This window comes from Trichechus manatus, unplaced genomic scaffold (genome assembly GCF_000243295.1).
Source record: "Trichechus manatus latirostris isolate Lorelei unplaced genomic scaffold, TriManLat1.0 scaffold00030, whole genome shotgun sequence".
NCBI classification, from domain to species: Eukaryota; Metazoa; Chordata; class Mammalia; order Sirenia; family Trichechidae; genus Trichechus; species Trichechus manatus.
The window spans coordinates 22407170-22426805 of NW_004443966.1; the positions used below are offsets into that span (position 1 = coordinate 22407170).

The 19636-nt window shown below is 40.6% G+C and overlaps 1 protein-coding gene across 1 annotated transcript in view; it reads left to right on the forward strand.

Annotated features, from left to right (window-relative positions):
- LOC105756204 (S phase cyclin A-associated protein in the endoplasmic reticulum-like) overlaps positions 1-19636 on the forward strand; it is a 115621-nt gene that overhangs the window by 47464 nt on the left and 48521 nt on the right. Inside the window, exon 3 of the mRNA XM_012555088.2 lies at positions 5026-5181. Within this exon, the coding sequence (XP_012410542.2) occupies positions 5026-5181 (156 nt within the window). The remainder of the gene's footprint in view (positions 1-5025; positions 5182-19636) is intronic.

The following is a 19636-nucleotide window of genomic DNA, read 5'->3' on the forward strand; positions in this document are numbered from 1 at the left end:
ACTTCGGCTCTCGTGGACTTGTTCTGATTTTCTTCAGTTTCAACTTGAACTTGCATAAGAGTAATTGATGGTCTGTTCTGCAGTGAGCCCCTGGCCTTGTTGTGAATGATGATATTGACCTTTTCCATCGTCTTTCCACAGATGTAATCGATTTGATTCTTGTGTATTCCATCTGGTGAGGTCCATTGTATAGTTGCCGTTTATGTTGGTAGAAAAAGATATTTGCAATGAAGAAGTCATTGGTCTTGCAAAATTGAATCGTGCAATCTCCAGCATCGTTTCTATCACCAAGGCTGTACTTCCCAACTACCAATCCTTCTTTTTGTTTCCAGCTTTTGCATTACAATCACCAGTAATTATCAGTGCATCCTGATTGCATGTTAGATCAATTTCAGACTGCAGAAGCAGGTAGAAATCTTCAGAACCTTAGTGGACAGCAGTATTTAAGCTGGGGTGAATGTGGGTGGCTGGACAAGAGTGGACATTAACTCTTTATATACACCCATGTGTATCCCTTCCAGTTTGTAAATTCCAGCAACAGAAAGCTACCTATTACCCATTGCCGTCGAGTCGATTCTAACTTATTGCAGCACTGGGTACAACAAAATGAGACATTGCCTGGTCCTGTGCCATCCTCACAATCATTGCTTTGTTTGAGCCCATTGTTGTAGCCACCGTGTCAGTCCATCTCATTAAGGGCCTTCCTCTTTTTCGCTAACCCTGTACCTTACCAAGCATGATGTCCTTCTCCAGGGACTGGTCCCTCCTGATAACACGTCCAAAGTACATGAGACAAAGTCTTGCTATCCTTGCTTCCAAGGAGCACTCTGGCTGTACTTCTTCCAAAACAGACTTGTTCGTTTTTCTGGCAGTCCATGGTATATTCAGTATTCTTCGCCAACACTGGAATTCAGAGATATCAATTCTTTGGTCTTCCTTATTCATTGTCCAACTTTCACATGCATAAGAAGCAGTAAAGCAAACCAAGAGGCCCATTTACTGGTGTACGTACAGCAGCATGTTTCCCAGGATTCCTGTTCTAAGAAGACTGGAGTGAGAGGTTCTGTACAATAAAGCTTTTTGTCCTGAATATATGCTAACAATCTCAACGTTGTAATTTTAACCTAACAGTTGCATTGCAAAAGATATAATGTCCTTGATGCCAGTATCCGTTAGAAGATTCTGTATTCTTCCCTCAAAACTATCAAGTAGGCAAAATGAATTTCCCTGCACTGACCCTTTACAGCCATTTAGTTTCAGCATCTTCTTAGGCAGTTATCTAAAGATTTTCCATGCAGTGACTCAAGACCCAGGCAATTTACAGAAATATCAGTCAGACTCATTAGTAGGCAGTGTAGATGGCCACCAGGTAAACAAAGGAGATGACACTCAGAAAGGACTGCCTGCTCAACAGTGGTTGTTTTGGTTTGGTTCATTTTTCTGTGCTTTTTATCTCTTCACTCATTTTGGAGTACTTCCTCCTTTCTGGATTTTTCAAGGCCAATACAGGAGATTCATCTAAGCCATTTTTATCTTGAGACTGGATGGTTTTAAGGCTTTGTGTGGTTAGTATTAGTTTTCAAGAATAGTCTCGGAAATAATTGCCTATCCTTGTTGAAATGATTCAAACCTCAGTTAATTGATGTCACTGACTTGCACATGTAATAAAATGTTGAAATATCAAATGTGTATATACCCACTCCTCACTTATCAACATGGCTAGGTTCTGAATACCTGGTCATTATGCAAAAATTGGCATTTTGTGAAAATGGGAGATGACCACATCAAATCACTAAATGGAAGATGATTACATCGTTACATAACTGCCAAACCACTGAAAATCATGGCCCAGCCAAGTTGACACATAACCGTCACAGCCAGTATATTTTTGCCTTGCACCTTGGTGTTCGTTACTGCCAGACTTACGTCGTTAATGTGCAAAATAGTCAGATAGTAGAATTTTTAGTATAGTCGTGAATGGGAAGTGTCAGATAACAAGAGAGTCGATAAGTGAGAAGTAGGTGTATATCTACATATATACATATATATCACAATGAAAAGTATTCAGACATCAGTAAGGAACAAAAAAATGCCTCAGAGAAGCAGTGGATTTAGTGGAAAGGACTCTTATCAGGGGTCAGAAGACCTTAGGACATTCCAGCTCTTCTGCTTGGGCAGGTGTTTGTTCATCTACCAGTGGGGATAGTAATACCAATCTCCACATAGTGAAATGGGTTTTCTATCCATCTAGTGGGACTATAAATTGATGCAGAATTTTTGAAGTGTAATGTGGCTATACGTATCAAGAACCCTGAAAGTATGCATATGCTTTGACTCATGAATTCCTCCTCTGGGAAGTAATCTGAAATTCTGACAATGATTTGTACACAAAATGTTCATCACAGCATAGTTTACAATGGTGGATATTAAAAACAACCAAGAGTTCAAAAAATATTACACTGGTAGTGTATTATGTAGCCATTTTAAAAATGATATTTTTGTACTCATTCAGACCTCTAGAATCTAGATCATTTTACAGGAAATGTGTTCGAGTATATTAAAAGAAATGTGTTAAATGACACCACAGGGATGTAATCAGCAAAATTCAGATTATGGGAACTGTATAGAATAAACAACCAGGTTTCATCAGCAAATAAGTTGCAAGGGAGAAAAAGAGATATGGAGGGGCAACCTACAGATTCAAAGTGATTTAAAAAGACATATCAGCCAGTCACAATGTATAGTTCTTATTTGCATCCTAATTTTCTTAAGCTACTTAAAACATTTATGAGACATTTGGATATTTGAATACTAGTTATTTGATGATAAGGAATTAACATTATTTTTTAAATATTGAGACAATGGTGTTGTGGTTTTTTTTTTTAAGTCCTTAGTTTTGAGAGATAAAAACTGAAACATTTACAAATGAAATTATATGATGCTTTGGATTTGCTTAAACAGTATGTGAGATGGGTGTGGATGAGGGGTGGGATTAGCCATGGGTTGCTGGTGGTCTGGGTGATGGGTACATGGGGATTTGCTATCCTATTCTCTTTTTAGTGTATGTTAAAAATTTCAATAGTAAATAATTCTTTCTCTAAATTTTATTTATTTCATTGTTGAGATTATATACCACAAAGCGTACACAAATTCAGCAGTTTGTACATGTACAATTTAGTAACATTGATTACATTCTTCAAGTTATGCAACCATTCTTACCTTCCTTTTCTCAGTTCTTCCTCCCTGATTAACATAAACTCACTGCCCCTTAAGGTTTCTGTCTAATCTTTAGAGTTGCTGTTGTCAGTTTGATCCCATATAGATAGTTCTTAAAAGAGCATTAATGTTCATGGCAGACAGTTTTTACTAGTTAAGCTAAAGTATTGTTTGGTTTTAAGAAGACTTCAGGGGATATTTTTGGTTTAAGGTTTAAAAATTGTTTCATGGCAGTACTTTCAGGAGTTCATCCAGCCTCCTGTCTCCAGAAAGCCCGTGAGAATTTGAAATTCTGTTCTGCATAGATCTATAGAAGCTCTATAGAATCTTTGATCAAAATGTTCGGTAATGTTAGCCGAATAATAATTATTTTAATATTTAAAATATGATGCTTACAAAGATATTTTAATGACATCAAAATGGCCTAGTCAGTTGAGTGAAAATCAGTATAGTATCAGTCATGTGAGGAAAAAATTGAAATAGAAAAACATAAAAGGAAACATTCAACTGTGGTTGTCTTTAGATGGTATAATCGTTGGCAATATTTCTACTTTTCAATACTGTATAAATTTTAATAATGAGCTTATATTATTTGCATAATCAGAAAAAAAATTTCTACTCTGTGTAGTTCATTTTACTTGGATTCATAAATCAATGCCCATGGAAACAGCAGTTAAGAAATCAAATGATGTATAGCATTGGCAAATCTGCTGCAAGAAGACCTCCTTAAAGTGTTAAAAAGCAAAGATACCACTTTGATGACTTAAGGTGCACCTGACCCAAGCCATGGTGTTTTCAGTCGCCTCATTTGCATGTGAAACCTGGACAATGAATAAGGAAGACCAAAGAAGAATCGATGTCTTTGAATTATGTGTTGGTGAAGAATATTGAATATACCATGGCCTGCCAGAAGAATGAACAAATCTGTCTTGGAAGAAGCAGCCAAAATGAACCAGTCATTATGATCAGGGTGATTAGTTAATATCTGTTGATTTTCAAAATTTCTGTATTCACAGTTCCTCCCTTTTCATGTATGTAAATGCAGTAGCACTGAGTCAGTATAAAATCTTTGCACTAAGACTGATTTATCTGCAAGGTCATTTATTGTCTTAAAATATTATTTTCAATGATGGCTGCTTTGTGAACTAATGAAAGAGCTGCTACTGTCAGTCCAGTTTAATAAACAGCTCTAGAGAAGTGTCCAATGGACTAAAAAGATGGAAGTGACTTCTTAAAATGTCATTGTCTACCCTCAGAACTGGTACTTTTCATAACAGCAATTACATTCTCACTGTTTGTTATTCTCTTAATGGTAATGGAGTTTTTAATGGTGAACCCATAGTTGGCATTAGAAGTTTAAACTGTAACAAGACTATGTCTGGGTAGCGTCATCTTCTGAATCCCTGCATTCTGTTGAATTTGGCTCCCTAGAAGTTTTAAAAATACCATAAAAAAAGAAAAAAAAAATTACTATGATAAGAGTATAGAGGCCATTATAAATAGTTTCAGCTATTGTCAAACGCTTTAGAGCAGTGAGAAGAATAATCAGATAATCATTTTCATTCCTCTTTATTGAAAAATAGCATCAAAGTAGCCAAAAGAGGGAAGAGAAAAAAGAATCACTTCACAGAACTAGCTGGTATTCAGAACTAAATGTAAGGAGATTGTTGCTTGAGATGCTTTACTCAAACCTGTGTTGTGTTTGCTTCTTTGAGGGGTCCAGGCCTGTGTTTGGTAAAATTTATCATTAGAGGTGAAAATGTTGCCACCCTATGCAGATTGGTAACACGCATTTCTCCCCATATCTAGCTACGTGGTGAACATAGGTCTGATCAACAAGCTGTGTGGCTGCTTCCTCTCGGTGCAAGGCCCAGTGGATGAGAATCCCAAGATGGCCACATTTCTGCAGCATGCCACAGGACTTTTACATGCAGTGTGCACGCTGTGCTTTGCCGTCACCAGAAGGTAAGGCCTCCTACTCAGTCTCAATCTAGACTCAACTTTTGAAACATCTCTTGAATTGTGTCTGTGTTGGGGTCAGTTTATAGGGGTGCAGGTGGTCATCTCAGGCCCCTTTCCTCTTTGTTCTTCCTGTTCTTATTAGCTTTTTATATTGAGACCTGTCTTATATTTCTCATTTTCCCTGGCCAGATGCTCCTGCCAAAGTCTGTTTTTCTTGTTGGTGTCATAAACTTGACCATCATTGCTGAAAGAGGCCTTGGAGGCCATCTAGTGCCTCTCCCACTAAAGTCCAGAGGAATCAAGTGATTCTCCTTGAGTCAGCAAGTCAGCAACAAAGCCCAAACTGGATCAAGCCAGGCCCTCAGCATGACACTGCATAGCATCACTGTGCCCCCAACCAGTGTTCACGTATTTTCAATTACATTGTCTCCTAGATTTATTTTTCCCCCTTTTGCCCTTCTTCCAAGGTACCTCCTTGAATAACGGGAGGGGGAGCTGTCCAAAAACAAGAGCTCCCTGAAATCACGTATCACCATCACCCATGGGCATGGTTACCTCCAGTGTGTCAGGGTCTACTGCTGGTGTAGTTTGCCCTTTGGACCCCCACTCCTCCCTGTGGACTGCCCATAAAAACAATAATTCTCTAAAAAGGGCAGGGAAGACCCCCTTTAGAAGTTTTCATTCCCTCCTCTCCCCACCAAGTAAAGAATCATTACAATACTGACTCTGTGTTTCTGAAAGGAATATGATATATCCCTCAGGCATATTGAAGATGTTCAGTAAAATATTTTTCTTAAAATTAAATTAATTCTAAACAGTACTGCATACAAATAATAAATTTTTTTAGGGATTTGTCAAGGAGAAAACTAATTATTTGAAAGTTGTGGAATCTAGACACTTAAAGAAACACTACCCATCCGTGTTCTGTACACACAGGATGCCAGTGACTGTATTCAAAACATTTCAAGAGAGGGAATTTGTTTCCTAAAATGAACATTCTCAACATTTTTTAATCTGTTATGCAAAAGCCTCTAAACTCACCTAGTTTTCCTTACTCCTACCCAATCCCTCCAATCCCAGTCTCATTTCTAGGAGGATTGAGAGTATCCAAGGTGTCAGGGAAGCCAAGCATGGACTGTTTTCAGTGTTCCAAATTAGTCTCTTCCCCATATAGAAATACAGGCAGAGCCCACTCTCCAGGGGTTAGATGAAAACTCAGGAAGTGTCTGTTTGTGGGGAGCCCTGGTGGCGCAGTGGTTAAAGCGATCAACTGCTAACCAAAAAGTCAGCAGTTCGAAACCGCCAGAGACTCTGCGGGAGAAAGATGTGGCAATCTGCTTCTGTAGCGATTGTTTTGGAAAGCCTATGGGGTCGATATGAGTTGGAATCAACTCAATGGCAGTGAGTTTGGTTTTTGGTTTTGACCTAAGTAGAATCATTGGTACCATACTATCCAGAGCCTGGCAGCAGTAATAGGGCTCCATCCAGGGCAGCAGCACCTGCCAGCTTGCAACCACCCTGCTACCCAGCTAGCTTCTGTGCAGTCGCCAACTCCTCCCTGGGAGGTGTCCTCTCACCCAGGACATTCCAGCACTGGCTGTTTTGTATACACAGCATTACAAACCTGCCAGCAGCGTCTCAAGTGTGCATCACCTGTGCTCTTTCCTTGAATCCAGATGAATATCACAAACTTATAAGCGTTTCCATATGTGGTTGTAGTATAGTTTGTGGGCTTCATCTTTCACTTATACACAGATTCAGTGACTTGAAATCTGGAGAACTTGAAAGAAACTTAAAGGTCATTCACACCCCCTCATTTTATAGGAAGAGCCAGACTGACTTGAATTAGGACCCAAGATTCCTAGCTTGGTGCTCCTTCCTACATATTTGACTTTATAGTATTCAAAATGTGGGGGCATATATTTCATCTCTTTGAAGAAGTTCTCTATTACATATACGGAAGACAAGATCCTCCTCTCTTTAATGCCTCCAGCCATGCCCTTGTTAAGTAGACATTCACTGAGCACCTGCCAGACACCAAGCTAGGTACTAGTGATACTGCCCTCGGGGAGCCCAGAGTCTGATGTGGAGTCACACTTGTAAACAAATAGCTACAACATAGCAGCTGCAGCAGAAGAGAATATGCATAGAGGAAGAAGTAAAGCTCTCCCAGAGGAGGTCAGGGAAGGCTCCAATGGGCTGATCTTAAAAGATGAGACAAATTAACCAGAAAGACAAGTGGAACGAAAAATTTGATTGAGGAAAAGAACATAATATGTGTACTGTATGATGTAGCAGATGTTCCTGGTGCTTTCCTCATATCCTTTTGGCCCACCTTGGAGATCACCTGCCAATGGCTTCCTGTGTTTCTCTGCCTGAGGACATTCTCTGGACAAGGAGCTGCTTGCCAGAAGTTCAGGGGGGTTAACACTTGCAAGAGTGACTCACCAACAATAAATTGATGTTTAATACCCCAGCTTCCCTAACCCTCAGTGGGACAATTCTGAGGTGTAGTCTATACAGACTATCAGAGGGTCCTCAGTGGTAACCTGTTCATTAATACATCCCTTATTGGCTTTTCTCTCTTCCCTGTTTCTCTTCACTACTTCCTCACAAATTAACTACTTGTGCCCATTTCCTTGTTTCAAGGTCTGCTCTTGGGACAACCCAAACCAAGAGATATGGATATACCAAGACGTTGTGTCATGTTCAGTTTGATATAGCTGTACAATAGGGTGACTGTGGGAGAGGGGAAGGAGATGAGGTGTTAAAATAAGCTCAATAAATGTTAGCTCTTGGGAGGCTCAGAGGGAGGCAAGAGCTTGATGTGATAGATGAGAGCTATGGAAGGCCACTGAAGTTTTTTAAGAGGGAGTAAAAACGTCAAATATCTGTTGTAGAATGATTGCTCCTGAAAGGTGTAGAGATGACGGGATTACAGGGGCAGATTAACCATAAGCAAGGTACGCACAGACTTACAGTAAGCATAAGTAAGCAAGGTATGCACGGACTTACTTGTGTTTACTTACTAATCTGTAGTGCACAATTTCACCTGTTTTTCACCACATCCGAGATGGAACCCACATAAAATTGTGCACTACAGGTTAGTAAATAAGTACAAGTAAGCCCATGAGTACCTTGCTCATTGGGTAGTCCATCCCTGTTGGAGTGGCATGAGCCTAGAGGCAGAAGGAATAGTACAGAGGCTCTTGCATGATCCAAATGTGAAATGTTGAGAGCCTGTCGGGGCAGTGGAAATAGAGACGAACAAATACATTTAAGAGGAGGTAGAAAAATACAGGGTCGTTATGAGTCGGAATCGACTCGATGGCAACCGGTTTGGTCTTTGTAGGTTTAGAACAAATGTAGGGGAGGTAGCACAGGGCTTGATGATGTGGAAGGTGAAAAGGAGGGAGAAGTCTAGAAAGACTGTCAGGATTCTGACTTTAAAATTTTGAGTAGTAGATGGTAGTCTTCAAATTAGGGAATATAAGGAGCAGTTTTACATACGGAAAATAGAAGTTCGGCCCTAGACACACCTAAGGATGATCCAAGTAGACCAAAGTCTAGCATGTAAATGTAGATACATAGATATGTGTGTCATGTTATATATGTATAATTATGAAATATAATTGTTTCTATGTACATACAACTAGATTTTAAATAAATCAATGATTTACTTTTAGTGTTTTTTTTTTTTTTTTTTTTAACAATTCTTAATCCAGTTTTTCCCAATATAATTTCCTCCCCAACCTCAATTGCTCAACAAATTTCTGTTAGTAGGACTTACTACAAAAGCAAATTATTCTATATAAAAGGTGCAGGTGGTTTCCTGCCTTGACCTACCTAGGAAATTCTTAGCTACATCAGTGTAAGCTGCTTATCTGAAAGAAGTGAGAAAATGTTCTTTGATTGCTGTTCTTCCTCTCATCCTTCAGTCAGCCAACATTTCCTGAACACCACCAGATGATGGGAACAGATGGAGTTTTTTTCCTGCCTCTTCAGATTTGTTTACCTGTGATATTTATAGACCATTTCATACTACATCTCATTTCTTTGTGGAAATTCTGTTTCTAAACCATGAACTATAGTCACCTGTTGAAGCCTTTTGGTACATGCATTAAATAGAGTTTCTGCGCTAGGCCACAGCCATGTCAAGAAAGGAGAAGATAGTGTGGTTGCTGGAGTGATTCACAGAATGCTTGTTTTGGCTACCAGGAGAAGCCAGCAAGAGTCAGAGAGTTAAGGAAGGCTGGCCCTCAAAGCCCCTTTGTGACCAGCAGGAATAAAAGACAAAGAGGAGCCAGAGACACCAAAAATTGGCCTCTTGTGCTGGCAGACTCTGAGATAATTAAGCCGGCTAATTGATAGCACAGGGCTTTGAGTAAACACTGCGCTCTGCCGGTGGCCCAGCCTTTGTGATGGTGATTACAGCAGGTCTGCCTTTGCACTACTGCTCTATTGTGCCCTTAATCTCCTAATTTTTACCTAGGTTTTCTGGAAGACAATTGGAGTGTCAGAATTTGTGCTGTTAATCTTTGCTTCATCATGGGAGAGGAAAGCACTAACTGATGATTTTTGTACCAGGCTTGGTTTTGAACAATGAACTGGCATTTCTTTAAGTTAAAATTGAAATTGGGATCCTCTGGTGAAAGGATCGATTTTATGTTAGGATTACCCCAGAATTTTAATATGGGAACTGTTCTCAAGCTGTAATTCTTAATCATGTAAACGAAATTTAACCATCTTTTTAATAGGACTTTCAGAAATGCCTATTTCTTTGGCCCAAACTGTTATCCGTTTTCCATTCTTCGTCCTACAACAACTATAGAGAAAAGAATAGTTTTCAGATCTCAGAGCATCAGCTCAACTGCCATAATTGGCTGAGGCTTTGTGAGGCCCCGAAAATGTGCTGACTGCTTAGAACTAATAGGAGCAGAACACTAAAAATTATAAATTATGGTTGTAATTGCAAGCAACACAGGCCTTTCAGTCAATCAGCGGGCATTTACTGTATTCGTTAACTGTACTAGGCACCACGGCAAGAGAGCCAGGGAGCAGTGGACCCACGTAAAATAGCTTACCATCCTTATTGCTACAGGAAAGAAGGAGAGGACCGTGTAAAACCTTGCTTATTCTGATTGGTTGGAGAAGACTAGTTTTGAAGTCTAAAGTTATTTTTATACAAAAAGAAGTTTGTTGTTTTATGCGTTTGTTTTTCATTTCCATGCCCATAAACTACACTAACAAAATGTGTTCTAGCCAAGATCCCTGGAAACCTGTGTAATAAAAAGATAAAACAATGATGTATAATTTAGCCCATTAATTATGTGGATATAAATGAGTGCTTCTCAAGTGTTCAAGGGTGCTTGAAAATCGTTTGTGTTCGAGCAAAGGTAAACTTTAACTCTGCCCGCCTGAACTGTTCATTCATTCATTGAACAAATATTTATGTAGCACTTGCTCTGTGCCAGTCCCTGTGTTAGGCTTGGGAGAAAGCAGAGATGACTCAGACACTGACTGTGTCCTTAAGGACTTTGTAAACTAGTAAGGGAAAGAAGATGCATATACAAATATCCGTGGTATGAAGCGGAGAGTGATAAGAGAGGATAAAAGAAGATAATACATGAAAAACATTTAGCATACTGCGTGACACATAGTAAATGCTCAGTGATTGTTGGCTACCGTTATCATCATCATCAGTGATGGCGTTCAGAGTGGGGAGAGATCACTCTTAGTTGTACGGATTTATCTTGGGCTTTGAAAGATGGGAAGGGTAAGAACATTTAGAGTTGAGAAAAAGGTGGACAAAGAAAATAGAATAAGCAAAGGCAAGGAAACAGAAAAATATGAAGAATGAATAGCTGGATTTTGAAACATATATGGTGGTGATTTTAGTGCCTCCCGGATTCTCATGAGGTTCAAATGAGATAATAAATGTAAAAATACTTTATGAACTATATAAAATGATTTGCTGAGGTATGGCGATGCCAGTAATGTTATTAAAAGCTTTTGAACAGGGAAGTGACATACTGAAAACCATATTGTGGGAGCATTAATCAGGCATCATATGAAGAATATATTAGAAGGGATGTAGAAAATGGGAGGGGTCGTTAAAAGTCCTCTGGGCAAGAAGGAAAAGAACGTGTTGAAAGATTCTCTCAGTCTCTTTCTGTGTGTGGTATCACCCAGGCACCAGGCTCCAATCCTCATCATCTGTCTCTTCTCTCTTCCTTGTATCCCAGATCTAATCTGCTCTCATGTTATATTGATTGGAGGGGACCCTAAAGTTACCTAGTCCTGTCTTCCATTCAGATTTGAATCTATTGGGTTGACTCAATGGCAGCGAGTTTGGTTTTTTGGTTTTAGTGGCAGGGAACTCGTAATTACTGAGGGAGACTGTTCTGTCTCTGGTCAGTTTTGATGCTTAGAAAGTCTCTCCAAAATCTGTCTCCCTACTGCTACCTATTAGTGCTAGTCCTGCTTGCTCCTTGGTGACATGCAGAATAATCTAACTCCACTCTTCTCCCTAAACTCCCCTAGTTCTCACTCTACCTTCTGTGCCCTCCTTCTTTGTTTTTTTTGTTTTGTTTTGTTTTGTTTTGTTTTTTCTCCTTTTTCCAGTTACTATGGCTGTGAAATAAATGATCCTAAAATTTAGAAGCGTAAGACAACCATCTGTTAATCTCACAGATTCTGTGGGTCAGGAATTCTGTCACGGCATAGTGAGAACAGACAGCGCCATCCTTGTTCAACAGTGTCTGGGGCCTCAGTTGGAAGACTTGAAGGCTAAAGGTTAGAATCATCTGAACCCATGTTCACCTAAGTCTCTGATTGAGGCTGGCTGTCAGCTGGAGATCTTTCCATGTGGTCTGTCTGCATGGGCTAAATCGGCCTTCCTCACAGTGTGGTGGCAGGGTTCCAAGAGTGAGCATCCTGACAGAGAGCCCGGTGGAAACCATATCATCCTTTTATGACCTAGCCTCAGAAGTCATGCAGTAGTATTTCCACTGCATTCTGTTCATCAAGGCAGTCACAAAGTCCCACCCAGATTCAAAGGGAGAAGAAATAGACTTTACCTCTTGATGGGGAATGTGAAGTTTCTGGAAGAGCATGTGGGACCAGAAATATTGCTGTGGCTGTGTTTAAAAATTTTGATCTGCCACATTCTCCCCTATTGTAAAGATAAACCTGTTCCCAAATATCCTGTTCTTAGCTGTCTTCTATTCTCCCTCCAGTCTCATATTTGGTACTTTCCTGCTATTTCTTGTTAACTCTTCATTACTTTCAACTCCTAAATCTTTTGTTGTCATTAGCCACTGTCCTTGGGCAAAAAGCTTACTGGGATTGGGAGATGGGAAATGAAGTGAGTATATTAGGATCAGTCAAGTGGAACTAAGGGAAAAGTATTTATGGAGTATCTTCTGTGTGCCAGGCCCCAGGTGCTCTGCATGGGTTATCTCCCCAGTAGCATTCAGCAGTGCTGCTCACTCTAAGGGGGCATAACAGCCTTAGGACTGATAAGGAGGAGTGACTGTCCACGTCCTTGAGATCTGAAAAGTGAGAAGAATACAGGAACAGGAACCTCTGGGCTGTCTCTGTACTCACTACTGGGCAAGTACTAGCATAGAGATTTCTGAAAGATCCATTCCAGCTGATAAAAAGCCCCAGATGACTTACATGGACAGAAAGATGAGTTCTTCAGTGGTACAATTCAGATTGAGTGCCCAGAATGTGCTAGACATTGTACCAGAGAAAGGGAGCTGACAGGGCTCCAGCCCACAGAGCCACTGGCTCACCACTGCCAGAGCAGCTAAGGTATGGTGAAGGAAGACCGTCAATACGTGGGCAGGCTCACCAGCCTTAGGGCAGCAGAATCTGTCCAGGATACACTTGCAGTTGAACTCCCATTGGCTTGAGGACTTCCGGAGGCAGGATCTGAAGAAAAAAACTCTTGTGGAGTATTATGTTGAAGGGCACAGGTTTGAGAGTCAGAAAGATGTGGGTTCTGTTCCTGCTATCCTACCTGTGTAACCTTGAGTAGGTTCCTTAGTTTCTCAACACCTATTTCCTCACATATAAAAGTGAATTTGATAATTTCTCCTTCACAGGGTTGGACAGGTCAGAGGCAAATGATGACTAACGTGTCTGTCGCCCTGATCTCTTGTTTAAGGTGCTATTTTTTATATGTATTTACTATACCTTACCTTGTTCCAAAAAGATTTGAGATGGCTTGTAGAAGTATATACTTTTTACTTAATGAGAAAATTAGAATGAAAGAAAACAGGTTGAAAAAGTAAATCAGTTAATCAGGCGTAAAGATAAATGAAGTTCAGATACATGCTAAGACATGGATGAACCTTAAAAACGTTATACTGAGTAAAATAAGTCAGACACAAAAGGGCAAATACTGTATGATCTCACTTACACGAAATATCTAGAATTGGCAATTGCACAGAGACCAAAGTTTATTAGGGGTCACCAGAGGCGGGTGGGAGGGAGGAATGGGGAGTTATTGCTTAAGGGGCACTGAGTTTCTGTTAAGGATGATGAACAAATTTGGAAACAGACAGTGGTGGTGGTTACACAACATGGTGAACATAATTAGTGTCACTAAATTGTATATGTAAAAATGGTTGAAATGACAAATGTTTTGCCATATATATTTTACCACAATAATAATCATAATAATAATAAAAGGTAAGTCAAGCTAGAGGTAAGTAAGGTTAAGGCACAAACTGCATGCATAACAAGGCCCTGATAGACATTTCATCTTAGAATTCCTCAATTTCGACCAGGACATTATATTTAATATGTCAGATCCTGAACTCACTGGCTTTTACCCAAAATTGGCTGTTCCTTCTGACTACCTTATTCTGCTCATGATTCTAGTCATCTGACCAGATTTTAAGGCCCAGAACCTTAGTCATCTTTGACTTCTCTCTCTCAGAATCCTATCTAACCCTATCCACTTCAATCAAAAGGATGCTTGCCTCAAAAATCTGATGACGCCTACTGTTTATACCTTTTATTTGATACTCATCTACTTCCAGTTCATTAGTTCTCTTGCCATATGTGTATGGTTTATGTCTTCAATTTAAGAGATTGCCCTAAGGAAAGAGACTACATATCCTAGCCACTCTCTCTTCCAGCACCTAGCATCAGGCTAGAAACAAAATAAGAGCTCAGGAAATAGCTGTTTTTGGCAGAGCCATCAAATACTAGTGTGTACCATTGACATATACCAGGACCTGTTTCCTGGGCTTATCCTTAATATAGGAAGAAGGGCTGCCCACATCCCATGTTCTTCTTCCTCTGAGGTATGAAGGAGACATCCGAGGTCCTCATTTCTTTAGCATGCCTTGCAAAGATCAGTTCTCCCTCCCTTCCTAACATTTCTTTGCAAATCTCTGTTCATTACTGTTTATTGAGCAATTGCTGTGTGCCAGGCACTTGTCAAGGTATTGGGAATCCAGTGGCAAACAAACACCTGCTCTTATGGAGCTTACAGTCTAACAGGGTGAAAAAAAGACAATAAATCAATAAACAAATAAGATACTTTTAGCAAATGAAAAGTAATATGAGAAAATAAAGCAAGGTAGCATAGCAGAGTACTTGAGCATGGGCTTCTGCAGATGAGGTGGTCAAGGAAGGCTTCTCTGGAGAGGTGACACTGACGCTAAGAAGGATCCAACCATGTGAAGCTCCAGAGGAAGAGTATTCCAGTTGGGAAGAATTGCAAGGCTCTTCGATGGGTATATTCCAGAAACAGAGCCAGCAGTATACTGGAAGAGCAAGAAAGAAAGTGGTAGGAGATGAAGTCAGAGAAGTAAAAACCAGGAGATGAAGACAGAGAGATTGAAGGTTTGGATTTATTCTAAGGGTAATGGGAAGCCATTGGAGGATTTTAAGTAGGGGAGTAGCACGATCTGATTTACTTAAAAAGTAAAAAGAAAATGGATTAGAAGGGCAAGAATGGAAGCAGAAAGACCAGTTAGCAGGGTACTGCAGTCATCATGCAGCCACTGATCTGACGAGTTTTTTTTTTTTCCTTCCAATTACTCACCTTCACTTGGCAACACATCAGGGCTTCTAGCAGAGCTCCTTCAGCCCAATTGCCAAATCCTAAATGTAAGAGGGGCCCAAAATATCAGCTAGACAAGCCAGGAGCAGTACAGCAGCACAGGGCCCTTTCTGTTTACAGTGAGAGAAAACAGAAGCTAGAGAGGGCAGAAATGTCTCATCTGAGGGGTATTCTTGGACAACAGCCCCAGCCTGCAGCTCCAAGATCTAGGACTGTATCCTGTTGTCACTCCTGCCTGCATTCTCAGCTCGTGGGCTCTTCCCTGCCCTTTCACCCATTCACCTTTAGTTTCCCCCAAGACCGTCCTGAGCCCATCGTCTCTTCACTCCTCCACTTTCCTGAGTCTCCATACAGATCTTTGCCAGAACCCAGAGTTTCTACTTAAGGGCCTCACCCTTTAGCTTCCATCCCCTCTGATATCCTCTGGTCTTCCCCTTTCTCCAGCATCTTCCGGCTGTTGACCCCACGCAATAAGAACGTTCATGCCTTTTTCATCATTTATTATTTCTCAGGAAAGTTCCTCTGAGTTCAGCTAAAACTCGTAATTACATACTTTGGAAATCCCTCCAGGTATCTAAGCCTCTCCCTACCCAATGTTCTCACTCTTTAATTGTCCCAGTTATTTTTATTCTTCTCTAACCAGATGTCCAGACATTTGTTGTTTATGTATTATATTTATTATATCTATTATTATATTTATCTTCATATGTCATTATTTATTTATAGTGTTTATACATACATTTATTCCACCTTGAGTTTTCTCTTGCCCTCGCATCTCCACTAAGTCATCCCCATTCCCTTCAGCAGAGCTTCAAATTAGGTTTGCATTAAACAAGTTCGAACATCAACTGTATACATCACATACAGGGTCAAGAATGGAGGGAGTTGGTACCGTTTATGTATGTTTGCATGTTTGTGTATACATAGGAGACTATTAATTTTCAAAGTATTTTCACACCTGTTATCATATTTAGGTATTGAACAGTCCAGTGCCCAGCTGGGTTTTGAGTGACCTCAGCCACATCAGTGGTGTATGATCTTCTGCCACTTCCACTCACCAAACAGCCCATTTCACTTTTGGAGGTTCTAATTGTCCGAGAATTTTCCACAAGTTTATCTAATGTCTACCTTCTGGTAACTTCACTCCTTTGCGGCCATAAATGACAAGTATAATACCTCTTCAGTTTGAAGATAGCCTTTGTGTCCTGCAGTTCTGAGTTAAATATCCCAACTCCTTCAAATGTTCCTCAGATGACATTGTTTCCAGATGCTTTGACTACACAAGTTACCTTCCTTGGGAACATTCTGGTACATCCATGTCTCGAATGTAGTACAGCACCCACTGCCGGACCCAGTACTTCCAGAGTAGTTGAACAGTACAGTGGAGCAGGACTGACCCTTCCTTGTTGTGTACATTGTACTCCTGTTAACTCATGGATAATCAAGCAACACTGCTTCCTCATTTGAACTAGTAAGCAGCTAATTTGCTAAGGCTTTTTCCCACTTATTTTTTGATAAGCCATATCCCAGTCTTTGCCACTCAACCCTTTTCCCATCCTATGTATATTCTTCCAATCCTCTGCATACTCTTCCCATCCTATGCATATGCAATTAGTTTTTATAATCTAAAAATAGGACTTAATGGCCATTTCCAGAAATTTCATTCTCTTTTTAGTCTTCATATTTATTTTTAAGTAAATTTTTTTTATTGATCACTTCTTCCTCCCTGAAGCTGTCTTCACTTCAAAGACACCACACTCCCCTGGGTTTTCCTCCTACCCCACTGGATGCCACGTTTCAGTTTCTTCTGCTGTTTTTTTTTCCTTCATCTCTCCAGTTTCTAAACATTGGAGTGCGCCAAGGCTCAGTCCTCAGACCACTACCTATGCTCACTCATTAGATGAGCTCCTGGCTTTAAATATCATCCATGTTTTGGTGGCTCCCAAATATCTCCAGCTCAGACCACTCCTCTGAACTCAGGCTTGTATGTTTATGAAGTCATTGAACAAATGTTTGTTGAGAAGCTACTATGTGTCAGACACTGTTCTGAGCCCTGGGAATATGTTGTTGTTCACTGTCATCCCGTTGACCTCTGACTCACGGCAACCTCGTGCACAGTGGAAAAATGCTACCCGGTCTTGTGTCGTCACCATGATTGGTTACGGGTTAGACTGTTGTGATCCACAGGGTCTTCGTTGGCTGGTTTTTGGAAGTAGATTGCCAGGCCTTTCTCCCTAGTCCATCTTAGTCTGGAAGCTCCACTGAAACCTGTTCAGCATCATAGCAACATGCAAGCCTCCACTAACGGACAGATGGTGGCTGCACCTGAGGTTCATTGGCCAGGAATCACAATGAACAAAACAGACTAAAACCCCTACCCTTGGGAAGCTTATTTTATCCACCTTCTGATTCAGTATCCCTACTTAAATGTCTAATAGACATCTCGAATTTAGCAAGTCAAAACTGAACTGGTCTTCCTCCCCAGACATTATCCACTGTCTTCCCCATTTCTGTAAATGGCAACCACAGTCTTCTAATTACTTGAACCAAAAACCTGGGAACCGTTTTTTACTTCTCTTTCTCTCACACCCACATCCAATCTATCAGGAAATCCTGTTGGCTTTCTCTTTTGAACATTTTCAGAATCCAGCCACTTCTCACCATATCCATGACTACCATCCTGGTCCACCTACCATCATCTCTCCCCTGGATGATTGAAGTGGCCTAATTGGCCTCCCTGCTTCTCCCTTGGCTCTTTTAAAGACCTTTTTCAACTCAGTAACTGTAATGATCATTTTAAAACCTAAGTCAGATTACATTACTCCTCTGCTCAAAATCTTCCAATGGCTTCTCATCTCATTCGATAAAATCTTAAAATGATCCACAAGGCCCTGCCTTATCCTCTCCCTGTTAACTCTATGACCTCATCTCCTATTACTCTTGTACTAACTCACCCTGCTCTAGCCACTGGCTGCCGCCTTTTTTTTTTTTTGTAAAAATATACATAACATGACACTTCTCAATTCAACATTTTTCACATGCACAATTCAGTAAAACCAATTACATCAATCATGTTGTGTAACCATCACCAATGTCCTATGCACATTGGCCTTCTTGCTGTTTCCTGAATATGTCGTGCATGCTTCTGGCTCTAAACCGAGGGACCAGCTGCTCCTCTGGAACACCCTTCTCACAGATCCTCACATGGCTTGCTTCCTCACTTCCTGTAGAATTCTGCTTAAACAACACCTTACAAAGGGCTTCCCCAACTACCCCCTATACAATAGCATCTCTCTCTCTCTCTCTCTCTCTCTCTCTCTCTCTCTCTCTCGTTTGTTGACCGAATGACTTACGAATGAATGGGCCCACTGTAGTAGGCAGAATAATGACCCCCTACCAAGATGTCCATATCCTAATCCCCAGACCCTGTGAATATGTTACCTTACATGGCAAAAGGGATTTGCAGGTGTTATTAAGTTAAAGATCTTGAGACTGGGATAGTATCCTGGATTAGCCAGGTGGGCCCTATATAATCACAAAGGTTCTTAGAAATAAAAGATGGAGGCAGGAGAGTCAGAAATTTTAATATGCTGTGCTGCTGACTTTGAGGTTGGTGGACGGATCCATGAGCCAAGGAAATGCAGGAAGCCTGTAGAAGCTGGAAAAGGCAAGGAAACAGATTGTCCCCAAGAGATTCCAGAAGGAACACAGCTCTGCTGACACCTTGATTTTAACCCAGTGAGACCATTTTGGGCTTTTGACCTCCACAGTTTGTGTTGTTTTAAGCCACTAGCTCATGGTAATTTGTTACATCAGCCAGTAAGAAGGAGCTCTGGTGGAACAGTGGTTAAGAAATCGACTGCTAACCAAAAGGTCGTTAGTTTGAATCCACCAGCCACTCCTTGGAAACCCTATGGGGCAGTTCTACTCTGTTCTCTAGGGTCACTATGAGTCACAATCAACTCAACGACAGTGGATTTGATTTTCGTTAAGCCACTAGCTCATGGTAATTTGTTGCAGCAGCCAACAGGAAACAAATACACTCACCTTCACCTGTTAGACTATAGCCTTCTCTAGGGCAAGCCTGGTCTTTGTTGACTTTGCACATCATAGATGCTTAGTGTTCCTGAAGCACAAGCGTTTTAAATAGAGAGTACCTGTTGGAGCATCATGCTCCTTTGAGCTATCACAGAGTCTGTTTAATGATGATATTATTAGATGCAGATCGGCTTGCCCAGAATATCTCAGAAGGCAAAAACCCAAAGTTAGAATAACCCTAAGAAATAATTCACCTCTCCTTGAACAGTGAAGTTCTCTTCCATCATTGGGGGAGACAATGACTTAATCCCACTCACTCCCAACACTGTGGTGACC